Source organism: Oryzias melastigma, linkage group LG20 (genome assembly GCF_002922805.2).
Source record: "Oryzias melastigma strain HK-1 linkage group LG20, ASM292280v2, whole genome shotgun sequence".
Lineage (NCBI taxonomy): Eukaryota > Metazoa > Chordata > Actinopteri > Beloniformes > Adrianichthyidae > Oryzias > Oryzias melastigma.
In genome coordinates this window covers 6280322-6308202 of record NC_050531.1, presented here as the reverse complement: position 1 = coordinate 6308202, position 27881 = coordinate 6280322, and the positions used below count along the sequence as shown (strand labels likewise).

At 36.9% G+C, this 27881-nt stretch overlaps 1 protein-coding gene across 1 annotated transcript; it reads left to right on the top strand.

Moving 5' to 3' along the window:
- Positions 1–1055: 1055 nt before the first annotated feature.
- smchd1 (structural maintenance of chromosomes flexible hinge domain containing 1) lies at positions 1056–27881 on the top strand (the record flags this gene model as incomplete). The annotated part of the gene is given in 46 exon segments (XM_024280406.1): positions 1056–1131; positions 1228–1383; positions 1451–1533; positions 1622–1755; positions 2635–2749; positions 5495–5614; positions 5688–5851; positions 5927–6023; positions 6771–6987; positions 7057–7171; positions 9333–9516; positions 9757–9960; positions 10038–10151; positions 11296–11402; positions 11480–11553; positions 11630–11740; positions 11812–11892; positions 11987–12106; positions 13611–13755; positions 13828–13930; positions 15316–15388; positions 15907–16040; positions 16123–16251; positions 16338–16559; positions 17979–18121; positions 18515–18600; positions 18686–18804; positions 19146–19307; positions 19919–20047; positions 20119–20198; positions 20275–20432; positions 20514–20623; positions 20714–20775; positions 21355–21442; positions 21556–21687; positions 21782–21937; positions 22006–22123; positions 22567–22686; positions 22760–22845; positions 22913–23032; positions 23116–23297; positions 25048–25157; positions 25252–25322; positions 25389–25557; positions 26374–26532; positions 27660–27881. Coding segments are annotated over 46 exon segments (5733 nt in total), but the record flags the coding sequence as incomplete, so codon positions are not given.

The window sequence follows — 27881 nt, the reverse complement described above, 5'->3', positions numbered from 1 at the left end:
ATCAGAAATACATTCTAGGACTCAGAACTTCCAATGTCGTAAAAACCCTCTTTGGAGATCTTATCAAGATGTTTGAGAATCCGGCTTCACGTTGGATGCTAAAAGCCCCAAATGTAACCTTGAGCCCCCAAAAGGTCTGTTACCTCTCAGTCTTTATGTCTTGATAATGAAGACACTTGACAGTTCCTCTGAAGGATTTACAGAAACAGCGATTTTCGCTAAAAATGACCTTTTAAAGAACACTTTCAGTTGCCCTCCCCTGATGGACTCCTTTGTAAAGTTTATGACTTTACAACACCTACATCCATTGGGGGGCCATAAACTCAGCTTAAGACAAACTACAACAACCATTTTACTTCAATCACCCTTTTACACAAATGTTATTTGTTATGTTGAATGTAATTAAACTGGCACAATGGTAAAGTTAAGCTAAACCCACTTTGATTTAACTTTTTGAAAACGTATTTCATGATTGATTGTTTTCTGCACCAAAGTACACCAAATAAAAACTTAGAATAGAAATTACAACTGTTGTTGGGGAAATCAATTTGGCAATATATCGCGATATTTAGTTTGATGATACTTGTGTTGATTTAAAATGCTAACAAGACAATATTTAATTATTTATGACCATCCTTTGGCGTCTCATTCACTTAAAAAAATATTTGAAACTCAAAAAAAAGTTTTGATATGGAAATTTTGAGATTTGAAATCTGAAAAACAACATTTGAAGCTGAAAATAAACACGTTTATTTTAGAATTTCAATAAGTTTCTGACATTTTACTTTTTCAATTTGTTTTATTTGGATTTCAAATAATATTGGCCCCAATTTTGCTCCATAGAAGCATTGTAAAGCGTTTAAAGCATTAATGTTCACCTTTAATGACCATTTCTTAACTTTTTTTTGTTAGAAGGTGTGGTTTGGAACAAACTTTAAATTTTTTATAAAACAATTTTGTTTAATGTTTGGAAGCTTTATTTTGGCTGATCAAATAATTTATTTTCAATCTGAATAAGTCCACCTGAAAGTTTTTTTGTGTGTTTTTCTTTGTAGTGTTTTGGTATTGACCCACATGAGTCTTTTGTGTTGGCCACACCGGGCAAGACAGTTGTGGATTATGCACTTTTTGGTGAGTAAATCGGGTGCAAAAGTTAAAAAGCACGAGAAAAGGTGTACTCGCCTGTTTTTGTGGAGTACACATTCCTGTTTTTTTGTTTTATTGTAGATGAGCTTCAGGATGAGTGCACCCTGTACTTGTGGCAGCATAAAGATCAGACTCTGCCGACTTCGACGGAGAAAAACATTATGTTCACGCCTCATTATGACACCCTGATCAAGAGTGGGACTCATGAGTACTACGCCGAAAACCAGAAAGCTCTGCGTAAGTATCAAACAGTGTTGTGAAAATATACACAGGTGTGCAGCTTTCTGATTCGTCCTTTTCACAGCTTACGCTCTTGCTGAGCTGGTGGACAATTCCCTTTCAGCCACAGCTAAAAACAAAGGGTTGAGGACCATAGAGATACGACTGGTTTGTTACACCCTGTCCATTTCATTAACATTCTTTATTATATGCTATTTTATTTTTAACTTCTGCTTAATGTCTTATGTGTTGGCAGGTATTTGAAAAAACTCTTGGAAAAAATGGAGTTCTTGTTTTGGATAATGGGTGTGGCATGACATCAACTCAACTCAACAATTGGGCCGTCTACAGACTCTCCAAGTTTTCAAGGCAAAATAGCAAATTTTCAAGGTTCGTTTGAATAGTTTTTAGTTTAAGTTTATTTGCTTTATATGGAAACCTTAAAATGACCTCAGTCAAACAAGGCGCCACACGTTAAAAGTTCTAAGAACAATACGAAATACAGTTAAAATGTTAAAACAATTCCAGAGAAAAAATACAGATACTTTACCCAAAATTGTTTTACCACTGACCTGATTTGACAGTCAAGTTTACAATCCCTGTCAATTTTAAAACCCAGGCTAGACGTGTTGTAGACATAGACTGTTTAAGATGTGGAGCCAAGGGGCCCAGCTCCAGTGAAGAGGGGTCACACAAGTATGGCAATAATTTCCGCCATAAATCCCCCACGGGCATACATTAAGCTTCATGTATGCAAAAAATGTACTCCAAGCATGCAAGGAATGATCCACAGGTGCAGGACAGTTTCTACACCCGCTCCTCTACTCCTGCACGCTGGTAAAACCTCTTTTCTGCGTTTGTGAAACCTCTTCTCCACCTTGGTGAAACCTCTTCTCCGCACTGGTGAAAGCTCTTCTCCATGCTGGTGAAACCTCTTCTCTGTGCTGTTTAAAAACACCAGAACACCAAACACCATCCCTTCTGTTTTTTTTATCATTAAAACTTAAAAAACTTAGAGTCATCCAGTCTTTGATGTCTTGTAAGCAAGACAGTAATGTTGTAACGGAGCCTTCTTTCTTTATCGGTAAATTAATCTAATTATTGTCAGCTTAACAAAGAAAGGAGACTGTTTTCTCAGGATGGAGCTAAGAGGTAGAAAGTACCAAAACAGAGCCCCTCCTCCTGTTCCTACAGTTTGACTCAAACTTTCACTGTATGCTTGTATATGTCACTTTAAACTAAAGAGTTTTTTACCCCCTCCTACTCTAGTGAGAAAGAAGGATATGTGCGCCCCGATGACGTCCCCCGCAGTCTAAACAGTGATATATCTTACTTTGGAGTTGGAGGAAAGCAGGCAGCATTCTTCATTGGGGATTCAGTCAGGGTGAGTCTGAAGGAGCAAAACCCAAACCTCTAGTCTGAAATTTGAACCTTCAAAAACTTTAGTCTGGTTTCAGAAAGGAGCTATTATTTCATCATTCATCTTCCAGATCGCTTCTTCCCTTTTGGGGTCGCGGGGAAGGAGCTATTTCTTATGTTAAACAGTCCAGCTAAGAATAGATTCATATACAAAGCAGACATGCAAGCTCTATCCATACATCTTTCAAACCCTCTTAACTCCTTTTTGGGTCATGGGGTTGCTTATGTCATTCATAGCTATATATGGACAATGTAAAGTCACCAATAAACCAAGAAAGTACATTTTCTGGACTAAGGGAGGAAACCAGAGAAAACTAGTACCTGCAAGAGGAGAAGATGCAAACTTCACACTGAAAGGTCTGAGCCGGGATTTGATTTAGGGCCTTCTGGCTGTGAGCCAAGGGTGCTAACCACCACCACACTGTTCAGCATACACATTTTTATTATTGGGAAAAAAACAAAGGGATAAACATAAAATGTTTAGCATGCTTTGACACCATGCTATCTATATCTGTGTTGAGGTGTGGTGCGAAGTTTTACTTGTGCTTGTAAGTTTACATACCCTGGAAGAAATTGTGATTTCTTGGTTATTTTTCATAGAATATCTTTTTTCCCCACTCATAGTTAGTGGTTGTGTGAAGCAAAAGGAAAGTAGAGGAGTTGAAGTATCTAGGGTCAACAGTTCAGGGTAATAAAGAATGTGGAGAATAAGTGAAGAAGGGAATGCAAGCAGGATGGAGAAAAGTGTATGGTGTGAGGTGTTATAGTTTCAGCTCATATGAAAAGAAAGGTGTACACAGCTGTGGTGAGACCAGCCATGTTGTTTAAACTATAAACAGTGGGACTGAAGAAAAGACAGGAAGCAGAGCTGGAGGTAGCAGAGATGAAGATGCTGAGGTTCTCTTTGGGAGTGACCAGGATGGATAGGATCAGGAATGAATACATCAGAGGGACAGCACATGTTAGAGGTTTTGGAGATAAAGTCAGAGAGGCCAGACTGAGATGGTTTGGACATGTTCAGAGGAGAGACAGTGAATATATTGGTAGAAGGATGCTGAGTCTAGAGCTACCAGGCAATACGTCTAGAGGAAGACCGAGGAGGTTTATGCAGCTGTGAACAGGCTGTGAACCATCAGTGGATCACTTATGGTTTGGGGATGTTTGAGCTACAAAGGGACATGAAACTTAGTCAGAATTGATGGTAAGATGAATGCAGCACGTTATCAGAAGCTACTGGGGGGAACTTGCAGTCTTTAACTCGGAGGCTGCGCATGGTATGAACTTGGACATTTCAACACGACAATGATCCAAAACACAAAGCCAAGTCCACCTGTCATTGGTTCCAACAGAATATGGTTTTGGAGTTGCCGCCTCAGTCTGGGAAGATTTTAACCCTTCCGCTCTCCTTAGTTTGTTTACATTAAAAGTGGGGTCATCTGGACCCCCCAAGACAGTGCGCTGAATTTTTTTTTGATTTTTGAGTTTCACTAATGTCCATGACAGACATAAAATCCTGTCCACCTTTGTCATGGAAGAAATCACATATCAATATGTGGTAGGAGTCAACTGGACCCCAAAGAGAGCGGAAGGGTTATACTGGTAGTTCAAGCAAGACAGCCCAAAAACGTAAAGGAACTTGAGGTTTTCTGCCAAAAAAAATGGGCTGCTTTACTATTAGAGGAAATATAGAATCTCATCCACAACGACAACAAGAGACTTGAAGCTGTTGTTGATGCAGAAGCAGGCATTACAAGGTATTAAGTGGGGTATGTCAACTTGGGGCTGCACAGTGGCGCAGTAGTTGGCACCCTTGCCTCACAAAGCAAGAAGTCCCGGCTGGTGGACCTGAGATAGAACACCAACTGGGGACCTTTCTGTGTGGAGTATGCCTTGGTTTTCTCTGGGAACCCCTGCTTCCTCCCACTGTCCAAAAATATGCATCATAGGTTAATTTGTGACTCTAAAATGCCCCTAGGTGTGAATGTGAGTGTGAATGGGTGTGTGATTGAGGCCCTGCGACAGACTGGGGACCTGTCCAGGGTGTACATCTTCCATATTCTTTAAAAAATAGCCCAGAATTCAAAATTTCTTCTGGGTATGTAAACTTATGAGCACAACTGGAGCTGTTTGTGTCTCTATAAGTTAAAGAGATTTGGGTTTCTTGGAGCCAGTGGGTACTTCCTGTTTGGAATACCAAGGGGGAGGGGTCCCTCAGTCCAGTTCCCATTTACAGTCAATGGTCTTCATCAGGGGTGTCCAAAGTCAGTCCTCGAGGGCCAGTGTCCTCCGTGTTTTTTCAACTAACCTCCCATTGAGGCTTCTTATTGGCCGAACACACCTGATTAACTGGATCAGCAGCAAATAAGGGAGGGTTTCTGGAAAACCAGCAGGAGGCCGGCCCTCGAGGACTGACTTTGGACACCCTTGGTCTACATTGTATGCAATTGTCACCAATAGCCTTATCATACTCTCAATACCCATCTACACCCAGGCTCACCAAGGTGCACCATCTCAGTTGCACCACAGTCAACTTTGTGTGTATTTCTGTTGTCTGGTCTTGTTTGGCTCGCACTGAAATGCATTTCTGAAATGTGTTCTATCTTTTAGAGTGACAAACAAAAGAATCTTGAGCGAATAATACACTTGTAGAACTTTTTTATAGGAAGTGCAATAAATTATGCTGTTTTTGTTGTTGTTTGTTTACTGTTAGATGATCAGCAAACCGTGGGACTCTCCATATGTGCATGAATTGGCTTTATCCAAAGAGGATTTTCAACGAAAGGAGGAGAACAACGAGGATGTTTACACGGGGAGGATTGTAAGCAGAATGGTGGGTGCTTTTCCAAAGGCTTTGTGCAGGTCGCCGTGGGACCTAAATGTTTAATTGCGCTATCTTTCTGCAGCCATGTGACCCCTCCCAAATAACAGACGATGAGCGCTTTCTCCATGATGTTGTTCGGGAGGAGTCTGGGAAACAGAGCTTCACTGTTGTCGTTATCACAGGAATCCTGACAGACCACATAAACTATCTGAAGCAAGACTTTGAAACGTGGACCAGAGAGCTAGCGTGAGCCCCCCCGTTCTATAAATAACGACATCTGAGCCTTCTGCTGTTTACAAAACAGAGGTTTCTGTTTTGCAGGCACATTTATCACTACTACATACACGGCTCCAATGGAAATGTCTTGAGTCAACCAAGCTGTCCAAGCAGAGATCTTACCCAGAAAATCGACATTTTGGTAAGGATGTTTACTATTAGTGACCACATGCTGGGATGGTGAGAAGCTTTGAGGTTATGGACATCACTTATAAAAGCTTCCTCAAACAATATATTTTTATAGAAAAATCCAAACCCACAACATATAAAACAACATATTTGTGTCCTTTCCAAGATTGAATTTCTTGATCGTAAGTTTCAGACATGATAGGAATCAGATTTTCTATCTCGATCAGGGATCGACTATTTGATTCCAATTTTTATAATCAGCGCTATATTTCAAGCTTATTGTTACCAAATAAATGCTCTACTAAAAGTCTCCACATAATGAAAGGATCACAACATTTTCTTGCCATAAAGTGCAGCAGAATACAGCAAGATGTTCATAGATTTGGACTTCCAGGATCAATGTCTCTTTAAAACTTGACAGCAAGAGTATTTTGAGACAGAGTATCAGACAGAATTTTAAGTTTTTGCTTGATTTTATGTGAATTCAACACTGAAAAATGGCAAAATAAAGTTAATGCTAAAAAGGTGAAGCTGTGCTGATGAAAATTATACCAGGTAAGCAAGTAAGTAGTCTTTCAAATTGAACATACAGAATCTAAGGGCCTAAAACTCAGATTTCAAAGGGTTAATGAGCCCTTCGAAGTTTCCATACAGCGGTAAAGGTCATCAATGTCAGCCATCCAAACCCGCCTCTCTTCCAGGTCTCGTTCAGGTTTGCAGGAAATGCCATTTTCAAGTCAAACTTGTTGTTTTTATCCAGGTCACGTTGCGGGAAAAGCCTCCAAAAAGTCCCATTTTGCTGAATCTCAGATACGTGAACAATGACATGCAGACTCTGTACATCAACGCCGCTGCTGACTCCTTCGAGTTCCAGGCCACCACTGCAGGGGATGGCGGTAAAGTGGAGGGCGTCCTTCGCTATCATCCGTTCCTCTACGACAGGGAGACGTACCCCAAAAATCCGTGTGCTTCTCAAGGTACTCAAAACATTGAATAAACTCTTAAAATACGACACATCTTTAGTCTCCGTTCCTTTTGTTTTTTAGCCTCCGATAACGGTGACAGCGATGACAATGAAAGTGATGCTGGAGCAAGAGGGAAGAAGGACATCTTTGAGTGTTTCTGGAACGGACGGCTCATCCCGTACACCACCGTGTCTGAGTATGTACTTAAAGCTATGTTCACGCCGAATACGATTCATGTGGCGAGGTGTCCGATTTTAATGCTAAGTCAACCTACAGACGTGATCAGAAATCCTGTGAAGCATTTTGAGCATCCGGGGATGTTTCCAGAGTTTAAATACCTGGTAATGCTTCACTTTGCGTCGACCAATCAGAAAATAAGCTTCAGTAATGACGTGATGATTTGAACAGCAGCTGAAGTCCAAAACCAACATGGAGGAAAGCTGGCGTTCCCGTTTGTACTTCTCTCAAAATTGATATTATTTATACAATTAAAACCACAAATAAATGTGCAAGAATAAAGTTGTAAAGTTATGAGAAAGAAATCGTATGTTAACGAGAATAAAGTCTTAAAATTATGTTTAAAAAGTTGTGATTTTATGAGAACAAAGTCATAATAAGAGAAAGATTAGAAACTTTACAAAAACGAAACTGTAATAATATGTGAAGGAAGTCATAGTTTTACAGAAATCAAGTCCTAATATTATCAGAAAAAAGGGCAAAACTTTACAAGAATAAAGTTCTAAAATTATAATGAAAAAGTCGTAAATTTACAACAATAAAGTTGTAATGTAAAAAAAAGCTTTGAACTTTAAAATAATGTAGTAACTCAATTATGTGAAAAAAGTCATAATTTTATGAGAATAAAGTTATAAAAATATGGGAAAAAAGTTATTTTAAAAGAATGAAGTTGTAATATGAGATAAATGTCAAAATAATAATTTCTTAAAATTCTCATATTACTATGAGAAGGAAAGTTTACAAGAATAAAGTTGTGAAATTATGAGGAAAAAAAGTTTAAAACTTTACAAGAATATAGACATGGAATTTTGAGGAAAAAGTAGCAATTTTATGAAAATAAAATTGTAAAATTAAGTGAAAAAAGTAATGATTTTATAAAAATAAAGTCATAATATTATGAATATTTTTTTTAAAACTTTAAAAAAGTTTAAAACTTTACAAGAATAAATTTGTACAATTATCAAAAAAAGTAATTGTTTTTATGAGATTACATTTGTAAAATTGTTTGAAAAAAGTTTTGATTTTACAAGAATAAAGTCTTAATATTATGAGAAAAAAGTTAAAACTTTACAGGAATAAAATCGTACACTTATGAAAAAAAGCATAAACTTTACAACAGTTAAGTTGTAAAATTATAACAAATATATTTATATAAATGAGATTCAAGCTGTAATACTATGAGAAAGAAATCGAAATTTTATGGTGATAAAGTCATCATTTTATAAGAATTAAGTCGTAGAATTTTGTGAAAAAATATAATTTTTCAATACTAAATTCATATTATGAGAAAAAATGCAAAATTCTACAATAATAAAATTGTAATATTATGTGTAAAAAAGTTAAAGGTTACAAAATAAAGTTGCAAAATGATGAGAGAAACGTTATATTTTTATGAGAATCATGAATTTTTGAGAATAAAAGTCTTAATTTTATTTTATTTTTTTTTTGTAAGCATTCATCCACTTTATGAGTCTAGAAGTTATTGTTTATAAATTTTGCTAATTTTATTCTTATTTTTATTTTTTCCATCCTCGGACTAATGCGGGACAGTAAGTCGTCTAACTGGGTCACAGAGAATCAGAAGTACCGCTGAAAGCGCCCATCATGCAGACGCAGCTCCTGAAAATGAATCTCACTGTACCGGGAGATCTCTGAATGATCTCATTAATCCAGACATGGAGACGTGACAACTGACCCTTTTTTCCAGCGAAGGCCACATTTTTAATCCAAACCACCGGGAAAAAAATGTAAAAACGAGGTTTAGATCAAGTTTTTTTAGCAAGATGTGAAACCGTCTGAGCTCATTTGGCTCCATTAGTGCATACTTTTCATACTGCTTGCTTCCCAAGAGTTTTGTCTGTTTTAAAGAACTTGAACAGCTTCAGAGAAGTTAATAAAAAATGTACTCAGCTTTGCTGATCATTTCGTGGTTATAACCATAAAAACGTTGGGATTGGGATTCTTTCAGTTTTGTGAGGTGCAGGACACTTTTGCAGCTTCGTTCTTCTCTAAAGCAGAACATACATAGAAAAATCTGGATTTTTTTGCCCTTGACTTGCTTTCGTTGATGTTCTCCATCTGTCAAATGTCCAGCCTTCATCCTTCACGTTTTCTCACAGGTTTGACTGGTGCTCTCGACCAAAGAAAGGTTCGGCTCTGCCCGCCGAGTGTTTCAGTCGCCTTTCGGGGGTTCTCTTCACCAACGACAAATTTTCCGTCAGCACAAACAAACTCAAGTTTATGGAGTTGGAGCTGAAACTGAGGAACAAGGAAACCATCTTCACCCCCATTTTAAAAGACCAGGTGAGCAGCAATGTTTCAAGCAAGAAGACTGCAGAAACCCAATGAAATGTGAACATGAAACCTTAAAAAGTGACAAATTTTAAGGAAAAGTATTTCTGTATTTCTATTGATCATTTAATTGTTGGTTATATTTTTGGTTTTGCCTTCTGCCATAACCTACAGATTAAGACATCTTCTCTTCCTTAAAGGATTTTTTTTCATATTAAAACTTCTTTTAAATCTTATTTCTTTGCCTTTCAGCAAAAGTTTTCAAAAAGAGGGAACATAGAGAAGGAGTTCATGCAGTGGCTTCAAAGCTGCCATGAAAGGTACGACAAGCAGGTGAGGTTTTTTGGCTTTAGGAGGACCATAACACGAACCGATGTGCCCGGAAAACAAAACAGTCCCTGGGGAGAGTTCTCTGCCATCGAGTGGGATGGAAAAATCTACCAAACTGGCCAACTTGTAAGAACATTTCCTTTTTTTTAATACTAAAATGTATTTATTTTGTTACTCTTAAAGTATTTGTGTGTCATCTACAGGTGAAGTCTCAGAGAAAAACCCCTACCCTGTATGGCACTATAGTTCGATTCCTGCTCCATGGGGAGTATGATGGAGACGTCTTTGCCACTGGGGGAGAGGTGGAGGTCACTCGGGTAAGAACCAGACAGATTTGATCCACTCCTCTATTTTCAGTTCAGTTTTTTCACGTTTCATACTTGGGGTTTAATCGACTTAATCTATTCCTACAATCCAACCAGATCAATCTGTCTGAAGTTATCGAGTATATCCATTATAAAATCATTCTTAAATGGAATAAATTGAATATATTGTTTTGGAAAATACCATTTGATTGAGACATTGTAGGTTTGTTTAACGATAAAAACGACAATTACAACAGACAACACACACGATGACAGCAAAGAAAATGATAGATTTGTCATTACTGTCTAATATATGGAAACACTTACATGTGACCATACAAGGATTGTTTGATGTTTTAATTGTGTTTTCTTATAATAAAAGAACTAATGAGCTGTCATTAATTCTTGTTTACTTGTTTGTTCCCATATTTAATTTAAAATGGGGCAAAAAGTATTTAATCAGCCACTAACTGTGCAAGTTCTTCTACTTAAAAAGATGAGAGGTCTGTAATTTTCATCATAGGTATACCTCAACTATGAGAGACAAAATTAGAGAAAAACATCTAGAAATTATACATTTTCTGATTTTTTTAAAAAATATTTTTTAGTAAATATGGTGGAAAATAAGTATTTGGTCAATAGCAAAAGTTCATCTCAATACTTTGTTGGATACTCTTTGTTGTTAAGTCAGACATTTTCGGTAAATCTTCAGGAGGTTTTCACAAACTGCTGTTGGTATTTTGGTCCATTCCTCCATGCAGATCTCCTCTAGAGCAGTGATGTTTCCCTTCCTGGTGCAGGTCAACAATTTTGTTTCTGGTGTCCTAAGACAGCTCTTTGGTCTTGGGGTGTGACAGTTTGAGGTTGTGGACAGGTGTCTTTTACAGAGACCATGAGTTCAAACAGGAGCCATTAATACAGATAACGAGTGGAAGACAGAGGATCCTATACAGAAGAAAAGCTAGAAATCTTGACCAAATACTTGTTTTCCACCATATTTTATAAAAAATTCTTTAAAAATGTAATTTTCTGGATTTTTTTCTCATTTTGTTTCTTATAGTTGAGGTATACCTATGATTAAAAACTACAGGCCTCTCTCATCGCTTCAAGTGGGAGAGCTTTCACAATCTAACAGACAAACGTTCTCCCTTCACAGGAGCCTTCTGCTCTCTACAATGACACCAAAATCATGCCCATTTCCAAAATTGACCGAACCGCCACTGATGAAGTCATACTAAAGGGAATCGAGAAAGATAATGATAAGTAAGGCAACTTTCTATTCATGCATGCCTGTGTGAGGGGGGTTGCGTTTGATCTTTACATGTATGTTTTTGTTTCAGGCTTCCAGATAAGCTTAGGTTGGAGTGGAAGGAGGAAATCCTCAACCCTCAGATTCCTGCTGGGTCTTCAATTGGTATTCTTTCTACAATTACTTCACACTTTTGTCTTTTTAAGGTAACCCTAAGGCTCACCTACATGGAATGTTTCAGGACCTCTTTTGGTGGAGATTCTAAACAGGAAGGGGGACGTGATATCTCACATAAGCGCCGGTCAGGGACCAGGGACGTGGCTGAGTGTCGGCCTCAAAGTGATCCGACACGGTAGGTTTTACTGTTTGCTCTTGGAATTTTGATTGGAATTGACTCCACTTTGTTATTGTTTCTGGTTTTAGATCCCAAAGAAGAAAAGACCATACTTACTTTAACTGCACCATTTTTGAAGTCTTCAAAAGGACACTGGTTCAAAAAAAATGGTAATTTTCTCTCAGACTTTGCGGTTACTTGGTTGCTCCAGTAGATTTCTCTTTTATGATCCAAAACTGAAAACATATATATTATTTTTCCTAGGACCATTAAACGATCTGGGCAAGTACTCTTTGGTTCTGAACACCATCGTAGGTGAACAGGACTCCACTTGTCTTGGAAACAGGATTCTTCCAAGCCACACTTTCCACTTTACCATCACAGGTAAACCAAGCCACTGTTAAAATATTTAAATACTATATTTGTCTTTCCTCTTTACAGTAGAGTATCAGGGCCACCAGAAATATAAAACTAATACAAAAATTAAGATATATTTTTTTTAAATTTATGAGAAAAGTTATGAGAAAGTAAGTTTACAAGAGTAAAGTCGTAATATGAGAAAAAAGTAAAAAAATTCAGGAGAATAAAGTTGTTTAACTCTGGGAAAAAATGTACGAGAATAAAGTCGTAAAATTCAAGGGAAAAAAATCACAATTGCACAAGAGTAAAGTCATAATTTTACAAAAATAAAGTCGTACCATTATGAGAGAAAAGTTGTAATTTTACTATAATAAAGCTGTAATATTATGAGAAAAATGTAATTTTCCAAGAAAAAATTGTAATATGAGAAAGAAGTTGTTATTTTACGTAAATTAAGTTGTCATATTATGAGAAAGAAGTCTTAATTTGACAAAAGTGATGGTGTAAAATTAGGAGAAAAAGTAATACATTTACAAGAATAAAGTTGTAAGTTTACATCTCTACGTCTTAACAAGAGCGAAGTTGTAATTTTACAAGAAAAAAAGTCATAAAATTGTGAGAAAAAAGTAATACAATTACAATAATTAATTGTAAAATTATGAGAAAAAGTAGTAATTTTACTAGAATGAAGCCATAATATTATGAGCAAAATTTCTGATTTTCCAAGGAAAAAGTTTTAATATTATGAGAATGTAGTCATAATTTTACACAAATAAAGTTACAAAATTATTTGAAAAAGTCTAATTTTAGGAGAATAAAGTCATAATAATATGAGAAACAAAGTCAAAACTTTACAAGAATGAAGCCGTAAAATGATTAGATAGAAGTCATAATTTTGTGAAAATGAAGTTGTAAAATTATGAGAAAATATAACACATTTACAACAATAAAGTTGTAAGTTTACAAGAATAAATTCATACAATTATGAGAAAAAAGTAATACATTTACAAGGATAAAGTTTTAAGTTTACAAGAATAAATTATGAGAAAAAAGAAGAGTAGAAACAATTTCTACATTTTCCAAGATAAGGTTGTAATATGAGAAAGGAAATTGTAATATCATGAGAAAAAAGTCGTAATTTTACAAAAAAATCGTAAAATTATTAGAAAAAGTCGCAAATTTACAAGCATAAAGTCATATGAGAAAAAAAGTCAACACTTTACAAGTATAAAGGCATAAAATTCTGAGAATAAAAGTCATACGTTTGTGTAAATAAACTTGTAAATGAATAAAGTGAATAAAGTAGACATTAGCTGTTTCTTATTACTAAGAAACAGTGGTTATTTTAACAAAGAAGAAAATACTAATTTGTTTTAGTGAGTATAAGGACATTGAAAAGAATGGTTCTTGACTTATAAGTTGTGGATTTCTGGCGGGCTCAGAAATCTATTTTCCTATTTTGATGTTGCCCCTAATACTCTGTCGTACTTCCTGGATCTGTCATGTTTGCCTCTTTTATCCACGTTAGCGGCCAAAGAAGACCACTTCACTCTCAGCCAGCTGAGCCCAGCCTATCGTGTGGGAAATCCCTTTGATATTGTTCTGCAGATAAAGGACCACTTTGGTCACCCTACGGCTCTGTCTTCCGACACCCAGCCAGTCCTACAATGCAGGTGAGTCTCCCAACAAACTACAAAAACATGTCATGCTACAGCTGCGTTCATGTTTTGAAATGCTTCGTTCAGTGGCCTTGACGTCAGTTATGAGACGGTGAGCAAAAGTGACACCAAGGTCACCATCAAAGGGGTCGTAGTCAGAGGAAAGATCCAGATGCACCAGCAGGAGAAGGTAAACAGAACATTTCTAGACTAAATAACCCAGATAACAACCAGTTCTTTAAAGATTTACCCACAATCCATTACTGTGTCTGTCTGTACCAATCAGTTATATTGCTAGAGACGCTACGCTAGCCTGCTACCGTTGTCTAAGACACGTCAAGAGTGACGCTGTATTGGAAAGGGCGGTAAACAATGCTTAGCAGATACAGTAAAATGACCTTAAAATGCTTAATTTTGGTCAGAAAAAAATCTGCTTACCAGCAGGTCATCTGATCTGAGGTCTAACACGTACAAATACTAAGGTCATCCTCCATAAAACGAAAAAAGTGGTGGTCCTACCAGAAAACGTAGAAATAGTGTGAAGTCTAAAGGTACCATTGACTTTAAATAGGCTACAACACGTGTCAAATTCAAGGCCCAGGGGCCGGATATGGCCCTCGGGGTAATTCTATTGAGCCCTCCAGATCATTTTATTGTACTGTTATTAATGGTCCGATGTTATCTTGCGCTTCTTTCTAACTAAAAATATATTTTTATGGAGAGTTAAATATTGAAAGTTGTTTAAGGTTTAAGTTGATTTATTCAAGAATAATATTCTTGCCTCTTTATTATTCATAATTGTGTTAAAAAGTTATAGTTTTAAAGTTTTAAAAATAGTCAATCTTCTAGCTTTTTGTAATATTTTGGCATTTACTAAGATTGTTTTTGGCTGTTTTGGAGTTTAGCTAATATTTTAGCTACATGCTAGCTGTTTTGGCTGATTTAGGCTTTTGTTTTACTTTTTAAGGCTGTTTTGAAGTTTAGCTAATATTTCAGCTACATGCTAGCTGTTTTGGCTAAGCTATTTTTTCTGTTTTTTAGGCTATTTTGGCATTTAATTAATGTTTAGTAGAGTGTTCAATGCATGTTTTTCCTGTACGGCGCACAACCTAAGGGGTATTTAGGATTTCTTCACCTTGTGCGATTGAGTTTGACACCCTGGGCTACTAGATCAGCGTAAATGTTCACTATTTAACGTGAATTCACACAGATCTTCCTAAAATGTTTTCTACAAGTTCCCCTTTATTATCTGAGAGTTATAATTTACTTGTAAAAGGTCACTTCCTTGTCTTTCCAGCTCTATTTGTGCAACTGTAGCACAGCAGTAAAAAGGCATCTTGCCCTTTCCAATATGGCGTCCAACTTTGCGTACGCAACAATCTAGCATAGCAACTGTTAGCCTATCTAGCTCTTTGGTCTCTACCACCATTTCAGAAATAAACATTTCAGATAAAAGATGCTTACTAATGTTGATGTGCTTTTTTATTTTAGCTTTAAATAAAGTAAATAAATGCAAAACTGTAATTACAATGTGAATTTTGCTTTTTTTTTAACATATTTATTTATTTTTTGCAGAGTTATGACCTGCATGTGACCCTGCCAGGTCTAAAAAAATCCAAAGAGACTGCACACATTGGCCTTCTTCCAGGTAAATTTATCTTAAATTGAAAAGTTGTAATTTTTTGAGATTATTTCTCTAATATAGATTCTTTTTTGCATACAATGTAAATTTAGGCTGAACATATTAAGGCATTATCTTTGCAAAAATATTTAGATGTATTGCCATACTTTAAAAATAAGATGTTTTCTGAATTCTTGGAGGGTTTTTTTTTTGCTGTTTTACTGTTATACACAAAACAAAACAGTGACCCAAAAAGAAAATGTTAAACCAAATCACAAAGAAAGTGTAATTGCATTACAATACATTTGATTTTCTTTACAGGTTCTAGTTTTTGTTAACAATAAAGTTAGTCCTTTTTTATCTTTGGATAAGAAATTGTTTAAAAAAAATGAAAATGTTTGGAAAGGAAAAGATATTTTCAGGATGGTTAAACTATTTAGTGTGACTTCCTCCTTTCCTTGTTCTTTTTTCCTGCAGCATCTTGTTTGCAAAGTGAGTCTTTTAGCTTTTTAAGCGTGTTAGTAAATGACGTAAATGTATTTCAGGCGCTCCACATTCTGTGCACGTGAAGGAAGAGTCAGCAGAAGTGGAGAACGGGAGCCCCGTCATGTTTAATGTTGAAATTCACGACGAGGCCGGAAACCTCACAGCCAATCCAAAGCAGCTGGTCCGCTGTCAGGTAGAGTCCTTTCAGTGTGTTTTTGTAGCATTTAAATGAGTTTCAGTCTTCCTCATTTTCAAATCTTTTATTTTAAATTCAGGTTGAGGGGTTTAAACCGGTCGTGATCGACTGCTGCAAAACAGGAGCTGGCCAAGTCGTCACGAAGCCCGTCCAGCTGAACATAACGGACGGAGAGCCGCAGACGCTTCAAGTCAAATTTGAGCTTCTTGTAAGTTAGAAACCAGTAGGTTTTTTTATTTTATTTTATCTGTTCCAAGCTTGCATGAACGTCTCACATCTCCTCCAACGTTCTAGTCACAGAAGAACGTAGCACCCGTCGTGATCGGGTTGAAAGTCGTACCCAGCACCCGAGTCGCACGGATAGAAGTCTACTCTCAGAGTGAGGATCTGGTTCTGCGGAACAAGGAGAAAATCAGCTGGCCAGCAGGAGGATTGTTGGAGAACTTGTGCTACAGGTTGTTTAATGAGCGCGGCGTTGAGGTGCCGCTCACCGCCGACATCACCTCCAAGATCAAGGTGTGTGGCGCATGTCATCACACAGACGTCACTTATTGTTTAGAAGCGATCCCTTATCTTACAAGTCCTTCAACGCTGGAGATGTTGCTGGTGACGCTCTTTTTTTTAAAATAACTTTATTTATGGTTTCACAGCTGCACATCGTTATCAAAATTCTAGAAATGTAAAAAAAAAAAAAAGTTTGTCGACCACCTATAATCTGCAAATAATCACAAAACTGTACATTTAGCACTTTTATTTTTAATTAAGGCTGTATATTATATAAAAAGATATCACAATAATCACACTTTTGTGTTGTGATTAAACACAACGATGTACTAAGTAAATTTGATGACTATATACGGCTTATGAGCAAAACACAGGCTAGAGAGAAATGTTTTCTTTGTTGTTATTGTCTAAAATGTTTAAATGTATCAAGCGTTAACTCGGATATCCTAAAAGTGTCATTTGGTCACACAAAAACAAATCAACAATAAGATGAGCAGAACTCTAAAGAGGAAGATACAGACGTACAGCCATAAAAAACAAACTAGCAAATAAAAAATATTTTAAAAAAAGTTTACCAAGAAAAAGCGAAGGACTGCTGCTCCGTGAGATGCGATTAAGTTGCGTTAATAAATATTAACGAGGTAATCATAATTTGTTAATCACGTGCGTTAACGCGTCAATGTTGGTGATTTTGTGGGTTTAACTTTAATGAGCTGCATGATTTTGTGGGACCTCTGTCAAATTTCACCTAAAAAACACCTCCTCCAAGTGTAAAAACTTTAAATGTATTTTTTTTATAATTGTTGTATTACTATTTGGTGAATTTAATATCACAAATTTGAATAAATATTAAATTACTTAGTTAAGTTAAGCAAATATATTAATCTATGCTGCACAAATCTTGCCATGGATGACTTGGTTTTCTTGCATTTGTAATTCAAATGTGTCTCCTGCAGTAGAAGGATCTCATCTGACACTTTAATTTGAAAGGAACTTTTATGTGCTGTGATCAAAAGTAAAGGAGTTAAACTTTTTATTTATAAAAAAAAATGGATACAAATTTGATAATTCAAGTATTGTAACTATTTAAAATATACAATATATAAAGTTATGGCCACATAAATATACATGAAGTGTATTTTTCTAAAAGTTTAAGTTATATTTGGCGGCTCTTGTTGAGTTTCGATCTGTTAGAAACTGGACCAAATGGCTCTTTTGGTGATAAATGTTGCAGACCCCTGCATTAGGGTTACAAAAGTTGCTGAAAAAATGTTAAAACGTTCCTCTGCGTCAGAATCAGCTGATTTATCTTTATTTTATAACACTCTTTAACCAAGTTCAGGTAATTCTGTTGGAATACACAAGTTACTGGACCTGTAATAAATTTTACCCAGAATTACAGTCCTGAGTTTTTGCCCTCTCTTTTTGTAGGTTAACTGGACAGGAGATGCAAACAGTGAGGATTTGGTTCTGGGGAAGCTGCCTGAAATCCAGGTGCCCACTCAGCTGCAGGGGGAGCGTTTCTGCCAGGTCTCCTACCAGGAGCAGAACGTGTCTTTCTGCTTCACCGTCACGTGAGTCTCAGCTCTTAATCTGAGTTGGGTGTCAGACTCCAGTCGGTCATCCTGCACAAGATATTTAGACTGACAAGAACTTTATTGTCTGTAATTTCTCCATCAATTTCCCTTTTAATTTTTGAACTCCTAACAATGTTTAAAATAGTTAGCCATAAAACAAGCCAACTCAACTTTGATGAACTCAAATCCACATCAAAAAGACTAAATTTAAAGTCCCCCTCTGATGATAATCCTGCTTTTTGAGTTTTTAACATGTATCATTGGCATTTCTCTATTGAAAGTAAAAAAATGTAATAAGTTTTTGCATTTCTGAGTATGTCTCCTTTTAAATCAAACTGTCTTGGACAGACTCCGTTTGAATTAATGATCTTTTTTTTTTTTCTTGAATAGCCCTTGTGCAAATGAACCATCGCGGCTGAAAGCAACTCTTCCTCAAAACACGCTGAAACTCGGTCAAGTCCTGGCAGAACACATCTGTGAGTTTCAGTTCCCCTTCAAGTCAAGTTCTTGTTTTTTCTCTCATTTGGACATTAAATGACCTGTGGTGATTTTGTAACGCAGACTTGAATCTTGTGGACCAGTTTGATAATGTAACCAAGAGGCTCCCCCAGGACTCTATGAAGGACATGACTGTGGAGGCTGACGGGCTGGACACTTCCAAAATCTCATTTGCATGGCAGGTTGGAACAAAAGAACTGGAAGCTCACAGCTAAAAAAGGGCCTCTGTTGTGAATTGGTAAACAAATGTTAACAAAGACGAGCAAAGGATGAACCAGTTTACTGAGTTTGAGCTGAATCTTTCTAGTATTTGGACTTAAGAGGACTAAACACTCTGTTGTAGATTTTGGCTAAAAACCACTGGGAATGCTTTAAAAAATAGCTGAAAAATGATCAGAGTGGGTCCCTAAGAAGTTTTATGTTAGAACTGCAGATTAGCTCAAATATGGTCCATTGTTTCTATCGCTAAACTTTCAGCAGAACATTAGCTCCATTATAACTATCCATCTTCTGGGTGTTGCAGCAAAGCAGCAACTCTGTGGCGCTGAAAGGCATTCGCTTCCACTCGGGCCCTCTGGGACCCAGAGAGCTCTGCTTCCACTACAAAAGCTTCGAGGAGCGGGTCATCATCAAAGTGACGGCTGGAGAGCCTGCAGAGCTGAAACTCATCAGCGGACCAGAGCAGGTAAAGCGGAGAACCCTATAAAACCGCTCAAACTCCTATATTAACTAGAAAACTTGTTAGTAATGCTAGTGTGAATGCTTTTTGCTGAAAGTAGTCACTGAAGATGCTAAAGCATTTTGCTGATGTAATTGCTGAAGGGATTTGCTGAAAATGAAAAAGCTATTTATAAAATGTTACATTTTCAAAAAATCTGGAAATTTCATTAAGGAACTATGAAAGAGTGTTGAAGTTGTCCTAAATTTCTGAAAAAAATTGTCATAAAATTGCTTAAAAATTCCTAGAATGATGCTAAAATATCAGCTAAATTCTATGAAAACCTCAGTAAATAACACATTAGCCAAAAACATTAGCATAATGCTAAAATATTAGGTAAGTTCATTTTTTAAAATGTCTTTAAAAGATGAAAACATCTCCTATGAATATATTTGAAGGTTGTTGCTAATCTAGTAGGACTTTCTCATTAATTTGCTCTGGGGGCATATTTTGCTCCCGTAGAAAAATGAATGAGGAAAAATACAAGCAGTAATGTCCTAAACAAGCTCAAAGGTGCAGGAGAATCACTATAGTCTGATTGCTTACGAAGCATTCACACTGTAACGTGTGTCCTTTAGCCGTTGCAGGTGTTGAAAGGCCACGGCATCCCCACGCCATTCCTCCTGCAGTTGTGTGACGAGTGGGGAAACCCTTCCCCGGATCAGAGGGTCGTGGTAGAAGTGCGGTCTTCAAGACAATCACTAAAGGTTGGCTGAGCAGCACTTTTTATTGTACAGAAAGTCACAGGAAGCTAACGGGATCTCTTTTCTTCTCATAGTTGACAATGCCCGTCATATCCCAGCCCGTGAATGCAGAAGGGAAAGCCCAATTCTCTGTTTTGGCTGTGAACGGATCAAAGTAAGACTTGTTCCAGATCTTAAAGTACTACTTTTTTTTTCGTAAAATAATTTAAATGTACTTTTTCACCCTCTAGGGGGTACTATCAGTTGAATTTTAAAGGTTCCTTCAATGAAAAACCCATCAGAGGTCCCTCAGTTTTCCTCACTGTTATTCCCGATCCTAACAAACCTGTCAGATTGTCAGTGGAGTACGACAAGACCGCCAAGCTCCTGGCAGGAGGCACCTTCCCCGGTTTGTGTCTAGTAGAGGTTTATTTTTCAACAAATATTCTGATTCTGTCCCATAAACTTAGCTAAACTGTTTTGTCTTCAGTTTTTTCAGTGACTGTGGTCTCCGACGAGGGAAGTCCAATAACGGACATCAACCCAGCGGATTTTTCCATGCTGCTGTGGAAAGGAGAGTCATCCACTCCTCCAGAAACGGTGTTTAAATTCAAAAAGATGGAGACATGTTTTTTTTACAATTTAGATAAAAACAAGTCGTTAAGCTCTCTTGATTCTCATCTCCTTCAGACCCCTGTGATGAAGTGCAGCAAACCAATGGAAAATGAGAAGAATGATTGTTATTATTTCAGGTAAACCCTCTTATGATGAAACACATATTTAAAAACCTGAGAAAATTCATGGTCATATTTAGTACAGTACCCTTTGTTTGCATTTACTCAGGTCAAATGTTTCCTGCAGTTTTTCACCAGGTTTTGGCCCACTCCTCCTCACAGATCTTCTCTTGAGCTTTCAGATGTTCTATTGGATTTAGATCTGGAGACTTGCTAGGCCACTCCAGAATCTTGATATGCTTCTTACAGAGCAGCTCATTGTTTATCTCGGCTCTAAGCTTTGAGTCATTGTCATGTTGTCATGTTCCCTCATTGTACACCCACCTGTAAGAGCAATGCTGGGAGTTTGAACATTCAATGAATTTACTGTTTCTAAAAATAAGTACAAATAGTTGACAGTGGTTGTCTTAGGGTTGTAGACGTTTGGTCCCCAGCCGGAAAAATACATTTGTTAAAAAAAGCACTTGCCGTAATTTACCTTGACTTATCTTTATAAATATGATCTTTACTAACGTTTGTCCCATATTGTAAAAGCTCTGAAGTATGTCCCCCAGCTCCTTTAAAAGCTCTGAAACTTGTTTGTGATTCTTGCTGCAGAGATAAATCAATTCCAGTGCAGATCGGACCACACACCATCCAGTTCACCCTACGAAACGACAAAACCAAAGTCCCGCTTCTGACTCAGGTTGGTTTGAATATTTTACCACTTTCTAGTCTTTAAGTTGATTTCAAATAAGTACAGCATGATAGATTTGCTTTGTCAAAACGATGCTGATTTCTGTGTTTTCTGTCTATTAGATCAAGATAAATGTTGTCCCCAATCAGCCTTTCAAACTGGCCCCCACCTCCATCCCCAAAATCCCGGTTGTTTCCTACAGCATGGAGATGCCCAGCAGAACTTTGGTGGAGAACATGACTCTGGTGATTATGGTGAGCTTCTGTCCACGGAGAGACATTTTGAGCGTGTATCCCCAATGCATGACTAGTGCTAAAAATGTGACTCATTTGTCTCATATGATTACAGGATAAATTTGGAAACCCTGCAGGACAGAACCTAAAGGGGAGGGTGACCGTCTCTATAAGCTGTCCCGATCAGGAGAGGAGGAGAAATCTTCCTTTATTTGAGGGGAAAACCCAGAGCGTTCACTTTAATTTAGAAAAAGGAGAAGCCCACATCAATGTAAGCCGTTCTCAGAAAACATCAGGGGTTTTGTTGACATTGATATTAAAACAACGTGGTGCTCTCAGAGGTTGGCCATCATGGAGAAGAGTCCTGGTGAGAACGGCAGCATCTACGTCCTGACCTTCCATCCTGACGTTTCCACACCTCTGGATCCTTTTCAGCTCAACTTCCATTTCTACAACGGTACTATTTCAGACATAAAAGAAACTTTTCTATTGAAATATCCATTTTCAGCCTTAATTTTTTATTTTTTTAGGCAAAAATAAAAAAAATCTGTCGTTTTTTAGGACATAGTTTCTGCAGAGTAGCAGTAGCAGATTAGAAATTCACCTCTGAGTTGTGAGGCCAGGTCCTGAGTGCTTGAAGCAGGCTCAAATAGCATCTTTTCATCTGCTCCTGATTCCCAATAATTTGATAAAGAGATACTCAGAAATTATATTTTATTTTTTTATGTCCTCCATCATCAGAAAAATGCCACAAGAACATGTTGAGAACAAAACTTTCATCAGAGTGGGTCTTAAATCACTTCAGAGGAACTTTTAGAGACCATTATCAAGTCAGAATTGGCTTGTAAACTTGTTATATCTTAAAAAAGTTTCCTCTTATTGTGTTTTTTTTTATCACAGATGTGGAGAACCAACAAAAAATGGCAGAACTGACCAAAAAGAAAGAGAACCTCACTGTAGCTATTAATCAGTTTGCTCAAAGAAATGAGTCACTTCGCAAACTTGGGACTTTATTGGCACGTGAGTAAAAATAACTTCATTCTTTGTTATTTTTCATCACATTTATTAAAATAAAACTATTTTCTCTTGTCAGAGCAATTCCAAAATGCAGACTATAAAGTGGGCACCCTCAGAAATGAGATGAATCAACGTGGCCTGAATATCCCTCCCTCTCTACCTGTAAGTGATCAATCAAGAAAGATATCGGTCGTGATCGATGTGAAGTCAGCTCTTTATTTCTTTGCAGGTTTCACGTGTTGAGCAGATGATTCATGAGAAAATGGCTGAGGCTGCACAGTTTGAGAGAGCACCAAGGAGAGTTTGCTCCATCCCCAACAACTTCAGTGGACCAGATGTTGTGGGAGTGGTAATGACAATGAGAGAAGCCTGCAAATATCTGCTTCTTCTTTGCAAAGCAGAACCTTCTGAATCTGTCGTTTTTCAATGCAGGTCGGACATTTGGCGCTAATTGAGGATGATGATGCTGCGAGGGTCATCTCCTGGCATCTCGGAGGAGACATGGACTGCGTCATCACCAGGACAACAGAAGCAGCCAAAAGGATCTACGACGACACTCAAGGCAACCAGCAGGTCCTGCCCCTGGACAGCATTCGGAAAAATGCACTTGGACGGTACCAAACTAATCTTTTTGAATATAGATTTTTTTACTCTTTTAGCAGCTCATTTTAATTAAAAAGTGCAGGGAATCTCTTTGGTTTACAAAATAGAATAGAAAAAGAACAATAGCATCCAGATTATTTTTGTTTTAAGACTTTTCTACAAAGTTCCTGAAGTGTTTATGCAATTCTCGCTTACGGCCAGCAGGGGGAGCTCCTGGTTTAATCATTGAGTCTACAAAAGGGGGTCTGCAACATGCAGCTTTTACCCCTCCAAAGTGGCTCTCTGGCAAAAGAAAAATAAAATAATCGTAATTTTTAAAAGTAAAGGTTACTTACTGAGCATTCATTCAATTTATTTTTGTAAAGTTTTTGTAAGTTTAAGGCTGAGGTGAACGTAGAAGATAAACTGTGATGGTTTTTATATCCCTGTTTGTTTGCTCTGTATTTCCTCCAGAATACACAGATTACAAATACTAGGCAAAACTTTGATAAAAAATCTGATCTTTTCTGATTGCTGAGTTTATTTTATGATTTTAAAGTACATTGTATCTTATACTGCATATCAATGGTTAGTAGCTGTTCAAAGGGGAGTAGCTAAAATATATATATTTATGTATTCTTCATATAATTTTACTACTGGATCATTAACCAATAATGTTTTATGTTTATCCTCCAGTTCCTGTTTGAGACAGGAAGTATTTTATTTTGAAAGAATGTCATACGAGCTTCTGTCAAAAGTAAAAAACAAATTTAAACTTTTAGAAAATTCCAGTTTATCTGAATATTTATGTATTTATTCGTGCCCCAAAAAATATATGATTCATATTTATTATAAAAACGGCAAAGTAATAATGCAAAGTGGTAAAAAAAATTCCTGAAAATATGTTTAATAAAAAAAATTAATAAATAAAAAAAACAGCTTTGCGGCTCCTATTAGGTTTTGATCAGAACCAAACGGGCCCTTTTACTGGGAAAGGTCACAGACCCCTAGTCTTAAAAAAGTTATTTCACTTCTGTTAGTATATCCTACGGTGGCCCTAAAGTGCCAATCACATCAACAAATCACTCAACCACAATTAAAGATCACCTACAATTAAAAAAAGCAAAAGAAATTTAAAAAAGAAAACAATACAGATATTTTAGAAATCAAAACAGTAAAAAACATGAAATTAACTTGAAATTGTTCAGATTCCGATTTGTTACATTTTCCTGAATGTTCCATTTAATTTGGAAATGTTCTTTGGTTTGTGAAATTTTGTTCTGTTTTTGCTTTTTTATTTGTGATCTTTAATATGATTTTTGTGTTGACTAATAATGTGATTTTGCACTTCAGGGCCATTGTAATATCCCCTCGACTAACAGAAAAAAAAGTTTTCCATTCAATTATTTCAACTGTACCAAAGAACTACAGTTCCCAAAGCCCCGCCCCTTCACTTTTGGGATCATTGAAAAGCCCCAAATGTCCTCTGTAGATACTAAAGCGTGTTATTACAGTGGTTGAAAGATATTTAGGTTTATATACGACCACTACAGAGGCAGAGGATTCACTTTTCTGCACTTCTGACCTCAATCCTGCCAAACTAATCTAAATAATCCTAAAAATTAGTTTATTTCAGCTTTTACCAGCTGTGTATGCTGTTTTATTGTTCATGACAAAAGGTGAAAACCTCCAGGGAAAATGTCACACCAACATTTAAAGCATTAGCTTTGTATAGTTAGTTTGCTGAAGCAGAGTTTCTGAAATAAAAGTTTCTGCTCGCAGGACGCTGCCACACATAAAAAACGGCCGCTCGCTCTTTGATCCAGACGGGAATCCGGTTTTTGCCCGGCACTTGCTGATTTGCCCCAAGGAAACGGAGATCTGTACCACCGGTGAGCAAAGAAACCTGAAACCCTCTCAGATTTCAGTCAGATGTTTGTGGAGACAATTCTGATTTTGTTCTAAGTTTCCTGTTTCTCCTCTCAGTGTTTCGAAACCTTCTTGATGACACCATTGTGATGGACGACTTGAACTCTGCCACCAACTACAGGAGGGAGGTGGGTGCCGGAGCTGCTCCGCGTGAACTGGGTTTATTTACCTCCCTAATGAGTTTTTCTTTCCAGGTGATGAAGATCCAGACGTATTGCTCCACCATACTAACCAGGGACGGGAATCGGGTCAGCGCCAGGGGCAAGTTTGGAGGCTCCCAGAACAAAGCGCCTCCGATTGGAAGACTGCGCGTGTTCGCATCGCCTCTCCCTCAACGCTACTACGTTCTGAAAGAGGAAACAGGTCAGAGCTGAGCTAGGTTTGACCGGATGCTACGTTCACTTCGCCTCCAAGCGACCACTGTCATGTGTTGGAATAGAACTGTGAAAGAAAAGCACCAAACCTCTTCCAACTGCAGATGAGCTACTATCCGGTATACTTGATATTAGCATTTAGCCTAATAATAGGCTAAACTAGCATTTAGCTATTTGCATATACTAGCAATGTGCTATATAGCTTATTACATATTTAAGAGCTAAGAGCTATGTGCTAGCTATAGTCCGAATATATCCGAATTCCTTCCCTACTCACTATATTTTGTAATGCTGTTCAAATCTACAATTTCCCAGAAGTCTTTGCAAAAAAACTAGCATGCATTGAAGCTCACTACATTAGCAAATATAAGACCACAATGCATTTAGGTTAAACAATTGTGGCAAAATTGTAATTTTTTAATAAACTATCCACATTTTCATCGACAGAACACAGTGGAGTCACAAATAGACATCGCGAAATGTTGGTATTGATTCAATTTTCACTTATATCCGGCGTTTAGAAAACAAAATAAAAGTAGTGAGCACCGTGTCCGAATTGATTTTTAAAATCCAGAGCACTAGAAGGTCCAGCACTTTATAGTTTGTAGTAGTTTGGGAGAAGGGTGGTAATTCAGATATAGCTTCTATACTATTTAGCATGCTATATGCTACATAGCTATATAGCATTTGCTAAACTAGCATCTAGCATATCTAGCATAGCCTCATATGCCCGGTGTAGTGTAGAAAACTGCTCGGTTTGTGTGCGTTTACTCACTCAGATTGTGTCTTTTTTATTGTGAATCAGAGAAGTTGCGCGAGTACCATGTTGCTGTAACAAAGAAGGAAAAAGCCGAAGAAGATCAAAGGAATCACTATAAGTCTTTGGAATCGCCAGAAATGAAGCAGAAGCAAGAACAACTCAACCAAATGAAGCTGCAGCTTCAGGAGATTGAAATGCAGCTTGGTGAGATTCTTTTCTTCATGTCTTTAAGAAAAAAGATTGTTTTTGCATATTTTCCTTTTAACCCTCCCCATCACCTACTCAAAAGCTGACAAAGTTGTCTGCACAATACTAGTACCCGGCGGAAATTATCTTTGGACTCCCTTAGCCCCGCCCCCAGGCAACCTCCTCTCTAAAAAATGACATTAAGGCGGGCCAAATTATAAAAAGGGAAAAAAATGGGTGTGGTCTAAATCTCAAAGAAAAATTTTCTATATCGACTAACAAAACCAAAACCCACATGTCGAGTAAGTTTTAAAAATAATTATGGGATGGCAACAGGATCTACGGTTTTGTAGCCATTTTGTGATAAAGTGTGAAATTTGGCGATTTTTGTATTTTCTCATAATACAAGAAAATAAAATTATGTTCTGGGTAATTTCGCACAAGTAAGTCTACAACCACAACCTACAGAGTTTCATTGACCTCTGACTTCAGGAAAACTCCTATGACGTCAAATCAGCATCAGCTTAAAGTTTGAAAAACAGGCCTTGTAAATTAAAAAATAAATAAATAAATATTGTAAACTTGAATGAATTATTAAAAATTTGAAAAAGAAAGTTACACATTTGAAAAATAATATTGAAACTTGAAAGAAATATTAAAAAAAACAGAAAAAAGTACATTTGAAAGTTTGAACAGTGAGAATAAAAAAATGAGAGAAAAGCTATGAAAATATTAATCTGTGTTGGAACAAAACATAGTGAGAAGTCCCCTCTCTCAAAGCCCCGCCCCCATGTAAAACAAGGAAAATGAAACTGAAAACAGAGAACTGGAAGTGAAGATTCAGAAAATAAAAATACATGTTATTACTAACATTATTTTTCAATAGGTAACTTTACATTTGTAGTTTTTTTAATCAAGTTTTCTGTATTTTTCTCTCAAATTTACTCTAAAATGTTAAAATTTTCTAGTTTTATTTCCATAAAGGCTGCCATCTTTGATTTTCACCCCAAAAAAGATCTCTTAAGCTCCTTCTTGGGATTTCAGCTTCGCCCTCCAAGTCCTCAAGGATCATTAGGGGACACAAATTAGGATTTAAAGGACTGTTAGTTATTAATATTCTTTCTTATTGCCTTTTTTTCTTGCAGCATCAGTGAGGCCAGAGAAGCGGCGTTCCAGACCTTCAGCTGAACCTTCCAATTTTTCCAAAAGACAAAGAGGAGATTCCTTCTTTTCCACATAATCGACAGTTTTTTTGTGTGTTCTTTTTTGTTGTGCATTTTTAATTTTTTACTCTTTTATAAATGTTTGTTTTTGCAAAATACCTCATATTTCTGAATGTAAACAAAAAATAAATTGATTTATTAAAA